The sequence below is a fragment of the Temnothorax nylanderi genome, unplaced genomic scaffold, assembly GCF_030848795.1.
Source record: "Temnothorax nylanderi isolate EJ_2023f unplaced genomic scaffold, tnyl_v1.0 TNYL_tig0011_pilon, whole genome shotgun sequence".
Lineage (NCBI taxonomy): Eukaryota > Metazoa > Arthropoda > Insecta > Hymenoptera > Formicidae > Temnothorax > Temnothorax nylanderi.
Window position 1 is genome coordinate 1,401,922 of NW_027249073.1, and position 15,418 is coordinate 1,417,339.

The 15,418-nt window shown below is 37.4% G+C and overlaps 4 protein-coding genes across 12 annotated transcripts in view; 1 reads left to right on the plus strand and 3 right to left on the minus strand.

Moving 5' to 3' along the window:
* The window catches only part of LOC139767661 (uncharacterized), a 31,764-nt gene extending 29,552 nt beyond the window's left edge, over positions 1 to 2,212 (plus strand). For all 9 annotated transcript variants that reach the window (XM_071697177.1, XM_071697176.1, XM_071697178.1 and 6 more), the window contains one exon: positions 104 to 2,212. In XM_071697177.1, coding sequence (XP_071553278.1) covers positions 104 to 625 — 522 coding nt within the window. In that variant the 3' untranslated portion in view covers positions 626 to 2,212. The remainder of the gene's footprint in view (positions 1 to 103) is intronic.
* Positions 2,213 to 2,610: 398 nt separating this feature from the next.
* Positions 2,611 to 3,699, minus strand: LOC139767665 (uncharacterized). Its single transcript, XM_071697190.1, has 3 exons — positions 3,432 to 3,699; positions 3,118 to 3,324; positions 2,611 to 2,963 (listed from the first exon to the last, which is right to left on the minus strand). The coding sequence occupies exons 1-3, from the start codon at positions 3,534 to 3,536 to the stop codon at positions 2,727 to 2,729; spliced, it is 549 nt and encodes a 182-aa protein (XP_071553291.1). The 5' UTR covers positions 3,537 to 3,699; the 3' UTR covers positions 2,611 to 2,726.
* Positions 3,700 to 5,390: 1,691 nt separating this feature from the next.
* Positions 5,391 to 9,679, minus strand: LOC139767663 (uncharacterized). Its single transcript, XM_071697188.1, has 2 exons — positions 8,929 to 9,679; positions 5,391 to 6,663 (listed from the first exon to the last, which is right to left on the minus strand). Exons 1-2 carry the CDS (start codon positions 9,242 to 9,244, stop codon positions 6,320 to 6,322), a joined length of 660 nt encoding a protein of 219 aa, XP_071553289.1. The 5' UTR covers positions 9,245 to 9,679; the 3' UTR covers positions 5,391 to 6,319.
* Positions 9,680 to 11,282: 1,603 nt separating this feature from the next.
* On the minus strand, positions 11,283 to 13,008 carry LOC139767606 (uncharacterized). The gene is made up of 5 exons (XM_071697050.1): positions 12,884 to 13,008; positions 12,673 to 12,817; positions 12,430 to 12,561; positions 12,138 to 12,338; positions 11,283 to 12,074 (listed from the first exon to the last, which is right to left on the minus strand). Exons 1-5 carry the CDS (start codon positions 12,896 to 12,898, stop codon positions 11,689 to 11,691), a joined length of 879 nt encoding a protein of 292 aa, XP_071553151.1. The 5' UTR covers positions 12,899 to 13,008; the 3' UTR covers positions 11,283 to 11,688.
* Positions 13,009 to 15,418: the final 2,410 nt, after the last annotated feature.

Genomic DNA, 15,418 nt, shown 5'->3' on the forward strand with positions numbered 1-15,418 from the left:
AGATGTTAAATGAAGGACGCGTCGTTAAGATTTCGAAGTTTTGTTTAAGAATCTTTAGGAGATCCGTTACGTATTCAAGACTATTTAGGCAGGCCGTTTTCAGGTGAAATATTTGGGGTCCCATGATGCAAGAGGTCTCTGGGGCATCAAGCACACGAGAAGACCCGTCGATAATATGGTCTCGGCCGCAAAAGCTTTGCCGACTAACACAATGCTTCCTCTTATAAAGCTGGTAGTCTCCCAGGAGGGAGTTGCCTTGCTGCCGCTGGACAAGAGGAAGCAGGATGCAAATTTATCCAGAATGTATCCTATTGAGACGATCTCCTACGGAGTACAGGATCTCGTTTACACCAGGGTCTTTTCTATGATCGTCGTCCGTGAGACGGAGAACTTCAGGAGAATGTCACCGTTCGAATGTCACGGTTTCGTTTGCGAATCGAAGTACTACGCGAGGCAATTGACATACGCCCTTGCTGCAGCTTTCGAGAATTATTCTAAAGCCGTAAAGGCTCAGGAGAAGCTGACCGGAATCATCACGAACAACACCGCCAGGAAGAGATTCGCGATCGACCTGAGGAGTCCCGAGGAAATCGAAGCGGACCTTACGATGGACTCCGAAGCGTAACTTCTAAAATCTATTGTTATTTATTAGATTAAGTTATAGATTAAGACATAAATAGATATAAAGTTTTAATTAGAAAAATTTAAGAAAAGGGAAAAATTTTTAGAAGGGATTTGCACGAAGAAATAAAAAAGCTTGAAAGTGATGAATTTGCGTATATTTCGAAAACTTACTTCGAAATATACGATTTCGTATTCTATATAATGCGATGTAAAATAGATTATTATATACCTTAAATAATATTTTTTTTAAAAGGACAATACAGGGTAGAAAGTATAGTTTTACAATTAGATTTTCAAAAGGTATCATCGCATTTTTGTCACGACAAAGAGATCCATTTATATATTCAATCAGAGACTTTGAATTCTCCAGATATTTCATAGTTTTCGTACACAGTTGTTTAAAATTAAAGTTAGACAAATATATTTTTTTTGCAATGGAATAATTACTCTGACATAAAAAGAAAATTTAACATATTTTGTTTGTATAGAATTAAAATAGATTTATTGGAATGCATTTAGTAAACATACATGCTATATAAATAATAAAATTGATACATAAGTTTATGTAAATAGTTGCAGATACAATTATATATTACTCGATATTACAACCGTAATCGAGTAAATAATAATTTTTTTTATTAATATCGCGGATGCAGCATATTCTATATCGTATTTCTGAAAAGAGACAATTTTCCATCTTATATATATATAGATATATATATATATATATATATATATATATATATATATAAGAAATATGCATATGAAATATACATAGTTCCTTTTTAAAACAAATCGATGATTTCGATTCATTTATTTAATATTCAAAATTGCATCTATGTATGCGTTACGAATTGGTGCGCCAATTCGAAAATGAAAAACATATTCATCATCTGAGCGTTGTTAATATAAATATGTGTGTTTGTATAATTGTTGTTTGTTTTATTATTTTATCGGCATTACGAAAAGTTAAATAGGTCTCGACTTTCCGAGACATGATAGCTAGTTATCCAAAGATATCGAATAGAAAAACGATGAAACGCAAGAGTTGTGGATGATATTTCACGCATCGCGACTTGTGCGATTTCATGAAAATTTTACGATGATTGACGAATCGGACGATGGTTTTGGATCTATTTCTAGCTGTCTTACGTGTGCATGTATGTTTCTAGTTTAAGTTTATTACTCTAAGTCTAAATCTATCATCTAATCATAACATTAACGAAACCTATAATAGTAACAGAGAATTTATTGTTATTTAATGCACTTTTTATATTTTTTTTAGTTGTTTTATATTAAGTTCACGAAAGACCAATATCGATACATATCAATTGCTGTAAATAGTTAGCGTTGCCAACAACACCTTTTTATTGTCGTGTACATATTGCTCATCTAATAAGTTCTTATTTTGATTTTTTTTCCTTCACGTTTGCAAGATTATCGCGTCACGATGTTTACATATTTTAGGCTTGGGACAATCGTGTAAAGTTTCTCCTTGTATCGTGTGGCCTTGCGCTTTAGCTATCAGTATTAGATGTATATTTCGCCTGTACTTATATATTATTAGTCATAAAAAATATTTACATGATTTTTACCTCAACGTATATAATACCCTTCTTTAATAATAATTATCACAACAAGTGAAAAGAACCTGTCACTGTGAAAAGAAATTCCACTTTCCTCCCAGTATCTTTTATTTTATTCGGTGAATAATATTAATTACATATATGAACGTTTAATATATTTTTGCACATAATTACGTAATATACGATTTGAGTTTTACTCGTATTTTATTAGTACTGTACAGAGTTTTATTTTACACACATTAATTATGTGAAATAATATATTTTACATTGTAAAATAATTGTGTGACAATAATTTAAATTTTAGTTCTACGCATTATCTGCCATTATGAAGGTTCTTACGAGGCAAGTTTATAAGGGATAAGCGATTAACTTAAACTCTAAATGAGCGTTTAGTCATCCTTGACCGGGGCAAGCTAAAATTTCTTTTATACTTTAATCGAGATTGGCTAATCATAATAGTCATCACATTTTATAGCGCTATTTCTTTTTAATAAGCCGATTAAAAAATGTCAACTTTTAATAAAGCTGAAATAACTTCTCTCGATTTAGCAATCTCGAAGTTTTCGGGGATGACTTTTTCGACAACGTTTCCACTTCAGGTTTCAAAATCTTCGTCGCATTTTTCTTCCCTCGGTCCTGATCTGCCTCTTCCTCCTCCTCAACTTCTTTTCCGATCTCCTCGTTCAGAGAGTAATATTTTTCCGATTCCTCGCATGGTATCGAGCTTTCCGTTTGTGTGCATACGAATGTCGCCTGTAAGTAAATCAGAATATTATGTCTCTGATTTAAACCAAGCAAAAAATAAATTGTCACTGTATTTAATATCAAAGTATCCCTTAATATTTTCTCGTTTCAAAAATACGTTGACATACAGAGTCAAATGTTATCGTATGAAATATTAGTTCACCTGATTGAAAACTGTTTCGGCGGGACAAATGAAGCTCCACCTAATTGAGCCCCTTGTTTGCGGCATGCACACGTGAAACACTTGGCACTCGTTCTCCATGTCGGCATAATAACCATAAATTCTATCCTTGCACGAAAATGTATCGACGATATTCTCGCGAATAAGCGTTGCGTTGTCGGGAAGCAGCAAGGCACCAGTTTTAGATTGCTGGAAAATTTGATTGAAAAATTCGATTATCATGAATCGCGCACACGATAATCCGTGAAGCATTCGCCGGTGAAAAAGAATGTAGAAATATCGACGTCTCTAAGGACCTTGAATACTGGAGTAGGCCTTTTGGATTTCGGCTGTTGAGGCAAACTCAGAGCTATCGCGAGTAGACCGAGAAGTAACGCGGCGACGAGCTTCTCTCGCGTCATGATTTTAATGAGATATCGCGGAATACACGTGTCTTCCTATGTTATCTCTTCGAGCGCGCTGGTGGTCCCTTGTCACTGCGGTTGGTTCCTCGGTAAAGCTGACGTTTTATTGTAGTTTTGTGTTCGGGGATCTTGAGAAGACTGATGATGTGAATTTCGCAGAAGGGTGTTATATAGTGACCTGCGCGAAAAGATCTTGAATATTGTATGAATGGCCGATTCTCGGTACATTGGAATCAGTAAATCCATCACGTTTGGTCTGCCAATGACCATCGCCAGACGTCCACATCATCCTCGAAGGCCCGATGCAAATGCCGCTGCTTACGGCTTGATGATGTGCTCATTTGGCAATTTTTATTTATATTATACTTATAAGCATAAAAAATACTTTGTTGCATGATCGGCGACTTTTTTGACGCAGGAAATCACACACATGATATTTGAAAGAACGTAACTTTTTATTAATTTATTAACTTTATTCGCTTATTTTCAATTTGCTGTTAAATTAATTGAGCATGGTATTAAATTCTCGGGTACGGTTTGTCAATGCAGTGATTGCAAATAGCGCATTCATGCATTTGTTTCAAAACTTCCGAAAATTTTCTCTTAATAATTGTGTCAAGCGTATTAGAGGAAATGATTCTGTTTGCGAAACATTAACGACAATTGATAGTTTATCAAGACATTAACAGTCAGAGAGATCCTCCGACTGAAAAAGGATTATTTTCAAAAGGAGCCAAGTGCGTTGAATCGTCTATGAGGATGCCAAAGAGACGTGCAATTCGAAGGCCAGATATAAATTACATTCAGACTGACAAATGTGCCGAAATTCTTACGTGGAGGTAAGTTTAAATTTCTGGCTTTTGATCGTAACTCTTTGATCTCATGGACTTGTTCTCTATATATCGTCGTTACCTATTTTATCCCCAAACGCGATACGTTAGTCCCATTCCATGATTGGCTGCGTTCCAATCGAAGACGGGATGTCTTTCGTGCGAATTCGGCCATCGAAATTCGAGGGCAGCCCCGGCCGGACTTTATCTTCGTTAAGGCCGCGTCGCCAGCAGCATTTCTTCGGGTTGTGAATACTTAATAGTATATCAACGAGATAAATGTATCCAATTACGAAATCGCGCTTGGTTTTGGTTATCGACAATACGCATGAACAGATTAGTTTTTCTAGAGGAAATACACGGTAGTTCTTTAACAAAAAAGTTTTTATATGGACAAGATGTGACTTTATATTTTCATTAATTTGTCAATGGGTAAAAGAAAATTCTATAGAAAAATAAAAGTAATAAATGTAGATTACGTCACAAAATCCAGATATTATCAATAGCGTTGTGTGCATCATAAGAAGAAACAATAAATTATTTCATGTATAAATATAACTTTTTAAATAATTTTCTCTTCTTTTAATAATGAAATTAACAGACAATTTTATCTTAAATTTACCTACCTGCGTTATAAATAGCGTTTCTTTATTTTTTATTTTAAAGTTTCTAAAAAAAATGTCGGATACATGTTTCTTTCGTAAGAAACTTCTTCCTGCGGTTCATGGCGCATCGATGTGCCGCAATCGTTGCATAAATCTCGTGCGTTTATCATTGAAACGATCAGTAGCAAGGTGAACACCCTGAGTATCGCCGCTCCTTAAGGATTCCAGTCGCATTATCCGTCGTGCTATGACGAGGAATACAAAGATTTCGGGATGGTCCACCGGTGCGACTGAAGAAGGTCACTCGATTCGTGCATCAGAACCGCCAAAGTTTCTCTCCGTAGCGACGAGATGATTTTTCCTTCGTCGATAAACGCAACCCCTGCAATCGTGCCTTAAAGAAATACACGCGAAAGAAATCGTATACTTGTATAATTTATTAACAAAAATTTTAGTACACGCTTCTGAATTCTGTGGAAATTAATTAACGGTAGCTATTACAAATTATTATTGTCTTTTGCAAAGAAAATTTTTTTAAAAATATATATAATTTTTCTGCTATTATTATATAAACATTTAGAGAGAGAGAGAAAGAGAGAGAGAGAGAGAGACGTTAAACTTAGGTCTAAGGTTTGCTGAGTTTTTTTAGAGAATGTAAATTTTTTGTAGAGAATATATAATTTTTTTCTGCTATTATTATATAAACATATAGAGAAAGAAAGAGAGAGAGAGAAAGAGAGAGAGAGAGAGACGTTAAACTTAGGTCTAAGGTTTGCTGAGTTTTTTTAGAGAATGTAAATTTTTTGTAGAGAATATATAATTTTTTTCTGCTATTATTATATAAACATATAGAGAAAGAAAGAGAGAGAGAGAGACGTTAAACTTAGGTCTAAGATTTGCTGAGTCACGATACGAGTAATAGCATGTTCTTTTAATTAAAATAGTTGATCCTAAGAAATCTCTTCGTAATGAGATAGAACAGGTACTCGTAAGTAACTTTGGTATGACTTAAGGCGATTAAAAAGTATTTTTATATATGATAATTAGAGGTCAGAGAAATCTCTCCGATCATCCATCATTAAAATAAAACTCAAGATGATCGTGTAACATATGCCGGCTCACGATGCAATAAATTAAATAAATAAATACTATACAATGTATAAATAACGATGTTGTGTCGCAAATATTTCCTGACTCTCAGACTAAAGTTGTTAACTATATAAAATTAAAAGAACGATGAGACGATAATCATTTTGCGATGAAATTTGTATCATCGTTCGGTTCTTCTTTGATGTTTCTTGCGCAAAAGGATCGTCTCCTCGGTCAAATTTATGCGATCTTGATGTCAGTCCTTGGGTACGTAAGCGCGGTAAGCAAGTTCCTGAGGCGTTTCGTTCGACGATCTTCCCCAATAACCATGATCGTGATCGTCGTGATCGTAGTGATGCTGATGCTGTGCATGCTCGTAGTAGATAACCTTGGCAGGATTATTCTTCTTGATCTCTATCCAGAACCTGGCGGCGTTCAGTATCAACGAGATGACAGCGATGATGAAGAACTTGAACTGGAAGTGGGTGCTTATCAGTTGCAGCAACAGGCTGAATTTCGCTTTCAGCAGCATCACCAATGCCAGAATTTTCTGCAAATGTTTCAGCTTCTTCTTGCTGAACTTCTTCTTCCGCGCCTCTTCTAAAAAAAATTGCAAGTATTATTATACGAATTTTCTGCGAGAAAATTTCCTTTTTGCGAGTCTGCGCGCAAAAAGGACTTGTAAAACGTGAAAGTGAATGATAATTGCAACTGTTGCGAAAGCGAATGTTGGAAACAACACTTTTCTTGTAAATGCGATAGTGGCATTTTAGCCAAAAATTGCTTTAAATAAATTCGGTGTGGACATGATCTTAATCGAAGCACGCAATCTTGCGAACGTAATGCAAGGATCTCCATGCAGGTTGACCTACAAACCTTAACCCGTAGTGTATTTCGTTTGGCTTAAGCGCCACGTAATCGTCCGCAACCGGTACAACTTTCTTAAAAAGAGTCACACGGATCGCTTTCGCGGAATTTTCTCGCAATATAAAAAAAATATCTCTTTCGTGTCCTAAAAATACCTCTTCCGGTCAAGGTGTCTGTGGAATGGATCCAAAGATTCACGAAATGCCATTGATACCTCCTATCATTGATTCCACTCTTGCCCGTCGACGAAATGTTAAATAGATATGAATCATAGCGAATTAGCGTAATGCCCGTCGAATTATTCAATTTGTCGTCGGCAATTTACTCGGGAGTACCGTACAGTTTTTTGTACGCTCCAAAAGATAACGAAGATAATATTTCCGGTACCGTTATCAGTCATCAGCTAAGATTTTATTTGCTTTTTTTTTGGCAAATCTGACGATTAATATCTCGTTAGAGCGATTCTAATAAAACCGTGACGTTCTTTGTCCTACGAATTTAAAATTAACGTTCGCGGACCGACTCTTATTTTTTCCGCCCGTACGTATGATTCGTGTCTGTTGACTTTTGCTGGAAAAAATAGGCAAGAAAATGGCGAGTGATGCGATACCGTTACCGTCGACTTGCCTAAGTCGTGACATTAAATTAGCGTAAACTGCGTTACAACGTCGGCGACACGCGCACACGAGCACAATTGCGTGCAAAACATTTAAACAGCTCGCTAGTGACCCAGACGGGAACTTTGTGGGTCCGATCGTGCGTTAACTTGCGGTTTGCTTTGCCTCTTTGAAACGTTAACTATAATGTTTACGTTTCCATTGACGCCCAGTCGATGGTTAAACGTTGTGCAAACAACAGAAAGTTCGTTCATCTTTATGATCGCGAGGCACGTTACCCGAATCCGCGAAACTCGCTCGCCTTGTCAATGCGATTTACTTTCCTACAATTGATCTAAGGCCGGTATTCATAGTCGAATCTTATATTTAAGACCATCTTAAGTACGATCTTAAGATGTTATGAACCAATCACAGAGCCATATTAGCATTTTAAGACATTACTTAAGACGGTCTTAAAATAAGAACCGACTATGAATACCGGCCTAAGATACAGTTGAACGTCGTTCATTCATAGATCCCATTCACCAACGTCGATACTACTTCCTTTTTTAGCGACTCCACTTCTGATTGAACGGTACCTCTGTTCACGATGTTGATTGATTTATAATTATACGATACATTGATAGCAGTTACTATTTGTGATATATTATTTATATAATATTATGATGTAATATTACATCATGATATTAAAGTTGATCGTAAATGGAAATCATAATCGTATAAAATTAATCGAAAAGTTAATTATCCTAGATAATATTTACACCAAAATTATTTTTCATGTACGTTTTTTCGTTTTACTTAAAAGTATTGACTACAATGGCTACGTTTCGGGAAAACTATTAGGGAGACAAAGTACGTAATGGAGAAGAAAATCGGCACAGTAATTTTCAGGGCACTCAGATGAACCGACTTCCTGTCGTTACATCTCCAATAAAGGAAGCAGTTACGAGTTCGGAAAGAGTTAACCGACTTTGTCCAACAGCGGCTCTCGGGAAGCGCAGAAGAAAATACGACGTGCGTGGACGACCTTACACGTGTTCCACGTGCCGTCTCATCGCGATTAGAAATCTGAATCGCGAAATCGCCGATCTCGATCTACGACAGCTTAATTATGCTGACACACTACTCGGCCTTGTTTGTACAAAAGTGAGAAAGAGTTTATATTATTTTAGTATAAGTAGTAAAGAGTCACATGTTGTCAGACATCAGCGAAGCAACAATAAAGAAGAAAAAAAAAAGAAATATCGAAATAAGCGATTGCATGGAAAGAAAGCGATTAATTCAGAACTTAATATGTCAATAAGAAATTGTAAGATATTAAAATTATCTCCCTTCCCATTGATGATATTGCTATTCTAATTTTCTGATTTCTAATTTTCACCTATATTGTCCTGAGCGTCGTCCTCCTCTACGATTTCTTCCGCACCGTTCTCCTGCAGATCATCAACGACCTCAGCGATTATATTGCCAGCTTGTTCGACTACCGCGCTCATCGGCGGCTCGTTCTTCTTCCCGGTAATTTCCAACTCGATCTGGTCCAGGTCGCGGGCCAGTCTTGTCCTGAGGCAATTTCCCGCGTGGTCCGTGAACATACACTCCAGAATACCGATGTCATCCTCCTTCGGCTTGCTCTCCTCCGTGCAATGAACGTACAGAGCGAGTCCGAGGACCAAGAAAACTGGCGCGATTATTCTCATGGTTGCCCGTCTTTTCCGCCGAATTTATCGACCCTCACCGATCGAGGCGCACCGTTATCACCACCGAAAATCGCGCGATAGCTTCCCTGGTCGACTGGCTACCACGTCCGTCACCCTCTTGTGCTCCGTTTTTTTTCTCCGATCTTGACCGTCAACCGTAGCCTTGGACCGTGTGTCACAAGCTCGAAGTGGTTGTGGAGCGTGCGTGGTCGAACATATATGAGACTGGTGTCCCTTCCATCTCAACTTCCGCCAATAGTGGGTTTGGTTTCATATAAGTCTACCGGGTACCCCTCCACCGTGGTGGTCTTTTGTGGGCGCCACGACGAAACGTGCGGTATCGTCCCAGAGGGATTGCGGGTTCGCGATGTATTGAATGGAAACGAACTCGATAAAGTGGGATACCTCTTCTACATATATGTCACTAATACATGGCAAATCATTCATGGAGTAACAACGAAAACACGACAACTTTCATTTTCGTAGTAATATCTCATGAGACTTCTATTTCTCTTCCATTTTCATATTTCTATTATCCAGTTCGTATCTTTTAATTTTGTCATCTGACTTTCATTTCTTTTTAGACTAAAAGTAAATACAATAAAAATAACGCGAGTACAACATACAGCACCTGCTTTTTTAATTAGAAAAATTTATAAAATATTTTTTTGATTTTTTAGACGATCAAAAAATTGGACAGAATTCGAATTACATGTAGCAGCGATTTTAAAGTAGCGTACGAGCGACTTGGCACACGCGTTTAACAGTACGTGGACCGACGACAAAAATTCCACTTGATCGGCTACACGATGTTAACCCAATTCTGGCTTTTGTTATCGTTTCAAGAACAAAGAAATATCAAATCATAGTGAAATCGTTGCTTCGAAACACGTTTAAATCGTTAGTTACATATGTGTGTTTAATATAGCTCTTATTCTGATATACCCCGAACATTTTTTTTCGCTCTATGTATTCTCATTTATCCCGTTTGATTTAATTATTTCAAGTGCAATAATACTGTTTGTTTAAGTCCATTTCGCCTACAAGCCTTTCACTGGAAAGATTGAAATATCACTTAACGTTCGTTCGATCACCATAAGAATAGTAATCCGCTTTTCAGACGTTCAGAGCCTCGTAGTCACGCGCGCCGGCGCGTGACAACTCGACTGTCACCACGTGTCACAATGGGGTTCTTGTGCCGTTAATTAACACGATCTCAGAACGTGTAGCCGTCGGTTTCGTGAATTATGCATCAATCATACGGGAATTTTCGCCTTACCTTTCACTGTACGATTACTATACGTTCGCCCTTTCCGTATTTTGCTCGCGTCGCCTTTTAATCGTCAATTACACGATGTAATAGGCATAGTGGCGCGCGCGAATATCATTATGATAAGTTGCGCATACGTATATGGAACCTGTCATAATAAAACGAAATACAGCTTGTTCGCGTAAAGGTCTCTTCGCGCTGCCATTCAGTACGTTTGTTTTTAATAATTTAAATTTTTCTTTTTTCAGGAAAGAATTATCCTCTCTAATATCTGAAAGGACAACCGTGCAAACCAAGTGTAACATGCTATTGTAGAACAGAAATGCTAACGTGGGCTTTACTATCGTTACCGTTATCTCGTTATTATTTATGTGACAGTTTTATCACGTATTTGCTACTCTCGAATATGAATTTCAAATCAGTCTAGTAATGATCTCTAAAACATCTGGTCGACAAGTACTAAATACTTGACCCTAATGTACATATAAACAACGCTTTTTTATTACTACATTTGTGAACTGAAAGTAATGAACATTAGTATTTCTTCATTAAAAATTTAAAAAACGTGCAAATTTAATGATATTTTTAATTGTGGATTAGCCCGGCCACACAATTTTACTGGTCTGACTACATTTTTGCTCTCATACCGTTTTCATTCCCGTTAGAAATTAAAGGAAATTAAAGCTTACAAACCTATTTTTTACAGTCCTCATCAAATGTTTTAAATAAATTGTGAGAAATTAAACGTAAATTTAAAAAGATTTTTTATCGTAATATTTTTATTTATTTCGAATTTGTAATATAACTTAATCTAAATCATACTTGTATAAGTGCATATTATAGAAAAAGCCGTGTCCAAGAGACAATTAAAAAATAACGAATAAAATTTTATTTCCAAAATTATTTTATGATATTTTAGACGAGATCATCAGAATATTTATATTTTAAATTATTTTTATCTTAGCAAATGATTCATTTTGTGGTAAATTATTTTCGTGATTTCGCTAATTGCGTGATAAATTATTTTATCCATAATGACGATAAGTTTTTAAAATCGAAAGTTGTGAGTCTCTAGACGTAGCTCATGTTATTTAAATAAATGTTAGCATATTTCGCATATTCAGATTAACAAATCTGGGTTAAAATAAAATCGGCATTGCACAAAATCGCGAATTTACGACCAATACCAACGAAACGAGTATCCCTTGAGAGCATGCTCCTTGTCGGCCGCCTTCATCTGCGGAACGAACGTGATGTTGGGCTGATGCCCGAATTCGTTGGACAGATACCTCACCTGCGTGTCGATACCGTTTTCGTTTTGAGATCGATAGCTACCGTTCTTCCTTCCGTCGCGATAGCCGTCCTCGTGATGGCCGTGCGACGTTATCGTGTAGTTGAACTGATAGTACAGATCGTTCGCCATTTTTTCCAGGACTCGATCACTCACGGCGACTTTATTCGGACTGTCTTCCTCGGACAACAGCTTCTTCGCAGCCCGCACCATGCTTTTCGTAATGTTTTTCATGTCTTCTTTCTTGATATTCTTAGCAGACGTGTTGGCTGTAAAAGAGCGTGAATTTATAGTTATCCCATTCACTGCAAACAGATTCTTCTTTATCTTACCTGTCAATATCTTCATCATCTGCTTTAATATTGGATCCATCTTTTTCTGCGGTGGCGACTCTGTGACTCTCTTGATAGGTTTTGGCTGATCGTCCTCTTGCTTTATTGGTATTTTACAGCCGCCGCAGGCCTTCATCACGGCTTCGATTAATTTCTTCGCTGCTTCCGGCCTATCTTTAAATATCTCTTGCGCGTCCTCCACTTATTAGGCCAAGACGAAACGTTTCAGATGTTTAAAATAACCAAAACACATAAAATTTAGATTTGTTACTTTAATAAAGATATAACTCACAACTCGTTATTTTCCGGTTCCTCTGTCTCGTAATAATAAAATCCCCATCTTTGTCGGTCTTATATCCAGTCTCGTGATAAACACTATCAGCTGTGATAAAACCGTATTCCCCGGTAATAAGCCCCTCGGCATCTTAATGAAGAAATACACAAAAACACTTATAAGCACATTATTTGAGAATTATGTAATTCATTTGTCTATAATAATAAAAATCTCGCCCGACACTTCTTTCGATCGATATACCTTTCTTTTCGAATCTATGTTGAAAATCGACTATGTTGAAGGAGAACTCATAAGGCCTGTTAACGCTGTTATCGTCCGCGAGCGTGCGATGTTGCGTGACCAGGTAGCACAGCAGGCACAGAAGATCGCCCCATCTCCTCTGTAACTGAAAATCGCGTCTGCTTTATCGCGTGATAACGTATATTTTCCTCCGTCGGCCTTGGATCCTCACCACGAAGGACGACATCCCTGACGAAGATCCCTGCGGCTTCGAGTTCACGCGACTGAATGATGGCACGAGCGAATCCTCCGAGCATGCAGCGGTGACGTAACTAACGAGAAAAATGTTCTCGTCCTCTCCGCGAATTATCTATTAAACGATCTAACGGAGAGAAGACAACGAGGGAGAAGAGAAAAGCGTGAAGGGGACAAGGAGGAAAAATCGGGAGGCCTTTGACGTTTTTCTCGATGGGCAGATGCTTTCACACATTTTGCATACTTGGCTGCGAGGTAATTGCGCGGGGTTCATTAATGATCGTAGATCGTCGTGGATCGAATGTATCGTGGCTGTAAATTGCGTTCCGCGCTATAAGATATATTCATGTTGCTGTCTATGACATAACATTAAATTTTATCGACGTTTTTACTTGAGTTACGAGTGACGCAAATAGGAAAAGTGATAAATATTTATATACAAATTAAAGCTCTCAAGATATCAAAAAGATAAAATAAATATAAAAGGCAAGTAAAGGAGCGGACGCCGATGGTGAAGCAAAAATTATATTGTACAGTAAGGTAAATCCTTTAAAATTACAGTTACAAATATTTCGGTCTTAAAGTTTAGATTTTCTTCAGTATAGAAAATTATGAAATGCAGTTATAAGATGGTCATTGTATGATTGGTTAGAACAAATACCGACGATAAATATTTATCTAAATTCTTCACGCAAGTTATTTAGTGGACATAGTACACCTCTTTGTTATTGTATTTAACACAACTTTCAGTTTTCGCAGATCTTCCACTTTATCTTAAAAGTTGAACTTAACATTGTGAGAGAATAATTAACATTAATATGTATCAACAAAAGAAATTTAGGCTTTCTTTAACGTACGTAAACTTATTTAAATTTTATTAACTGCTGTAAATTAATTAAAATTTATTGAACAAAATTAATTTAAATTGTTACTGACACAGGTGACTTTCTGGTGGACATTAACAAGCTCGGGTTGTGAAGACATTTACATCGATCACGATAAGCTTGTATTTATTAGATGACCTTTCGTTTTAGTTTCTCACACTTAACGCTGTCAGATCGATGGTTGTTTCTTGTTAAGAAACGAGCGCTCTTGGGAGTGCTGGACGATGCAGGATTATAATAAATTAATGCACGTTCAATGCGCATAGGTCAACTAATCGGACACTGAATAATGTCAGCAGAATCTTGCATTTTTTAACGCCATTGTGCAAAGCGTACGACACATTCTAGGGAAATCTCGTTACAGCTAATTTGCTTCGATTAAAATAATCTGTTAAGAAAATCGTGAAATGTAGCCTCGATAAAATATCGAGGATTACATTGTTGGAGAAATTTATTTTCTTGTTTTTAAGTTTTCTGGGTTTTGCCTGTAAATTGGACAGTACGGTAAAATGAAGGTCAGGGCCGTTCGCGTCGATTCGGAAATTGTGCCTCGAAAATTTCATCTGAATATATATGACGTACTGGATTTGACAAGATTAGAAATCGCACGATTCGATCGAAAGTTAGCACCGTTATAAACTTCTGGTCACGGTGAGCTATAATCTTGGAGACGAAGCCTGGACGTCGCGTAGTTAAAATTGCGCGTATTACAGTCAGACATGTAGAAAGTGTCAAATACTACAACTAAGTCGACGCGACATTTGCGAGAGAAAATTCTATTTTCGTGACAATCTGAAAATTTACAATTGATGGATATCAGGTTCTTTATAGTCGTGAAACTCAAACTCTTCGTGCCCAGTAAAATTTCTCCAGACTGGCCTGATGTATTCGTCAATCGTTCGATTTTCCGTTGCAATCTGGAACAGGCTGGTATTAGACACTCGTTCGTGGAATATCGAGTTGCTGTAGAAGCGACGATAGAGATCTAAATTCTTCCACGTAATGTTTACGCGGTTCAAGCAGTATCCGCGATAAAGCGAACGTTTGATTCTTATTTGCTCGGGTACGCACTGTGCATCATGCATTTTGTAGTCCAGAAAACGGCCTGCCGATCTGATTTGTATTGCGAGGTGTCGATTTCAACACGACGATCCTCGTGGCATACCAACAATGCCAATCGCTCGCGGAAGGTGGGTTTCTGGCACATATACGCATCAGGAATATCGACGTCTCGAAGATTCAGTTCGTCGTTACGAAGCTTCCGATATTTGCGTTACGATCAACTTGTATGTTCTTCTTATTCGCGTATAAGAACGCCATTTGTGCTTCCGCCGTCAAGAGATTTTGTGCTCCCCGAGAAGCACAGTGGAATTCTAATTTCGATTTCGATGTCGAATTTACCGAGAGAGAAATGAGGAAACCTGAATGGGTATGTCTGCACGCAAATGTGAGAATCTGGACCAAAATGCCGTTATGTGGAGGCCCGAAGTGGGTCAGTCCGCAGCCGACATCTTGATACCGTCACTCTGCTTAATACGAGGCAAAACGCGGACAGGTGAGTACGCAGCCGACGAGAGATCAATAATATATTTTCTCTTATTGCGAATCACATTGTTCACAAATAAAAA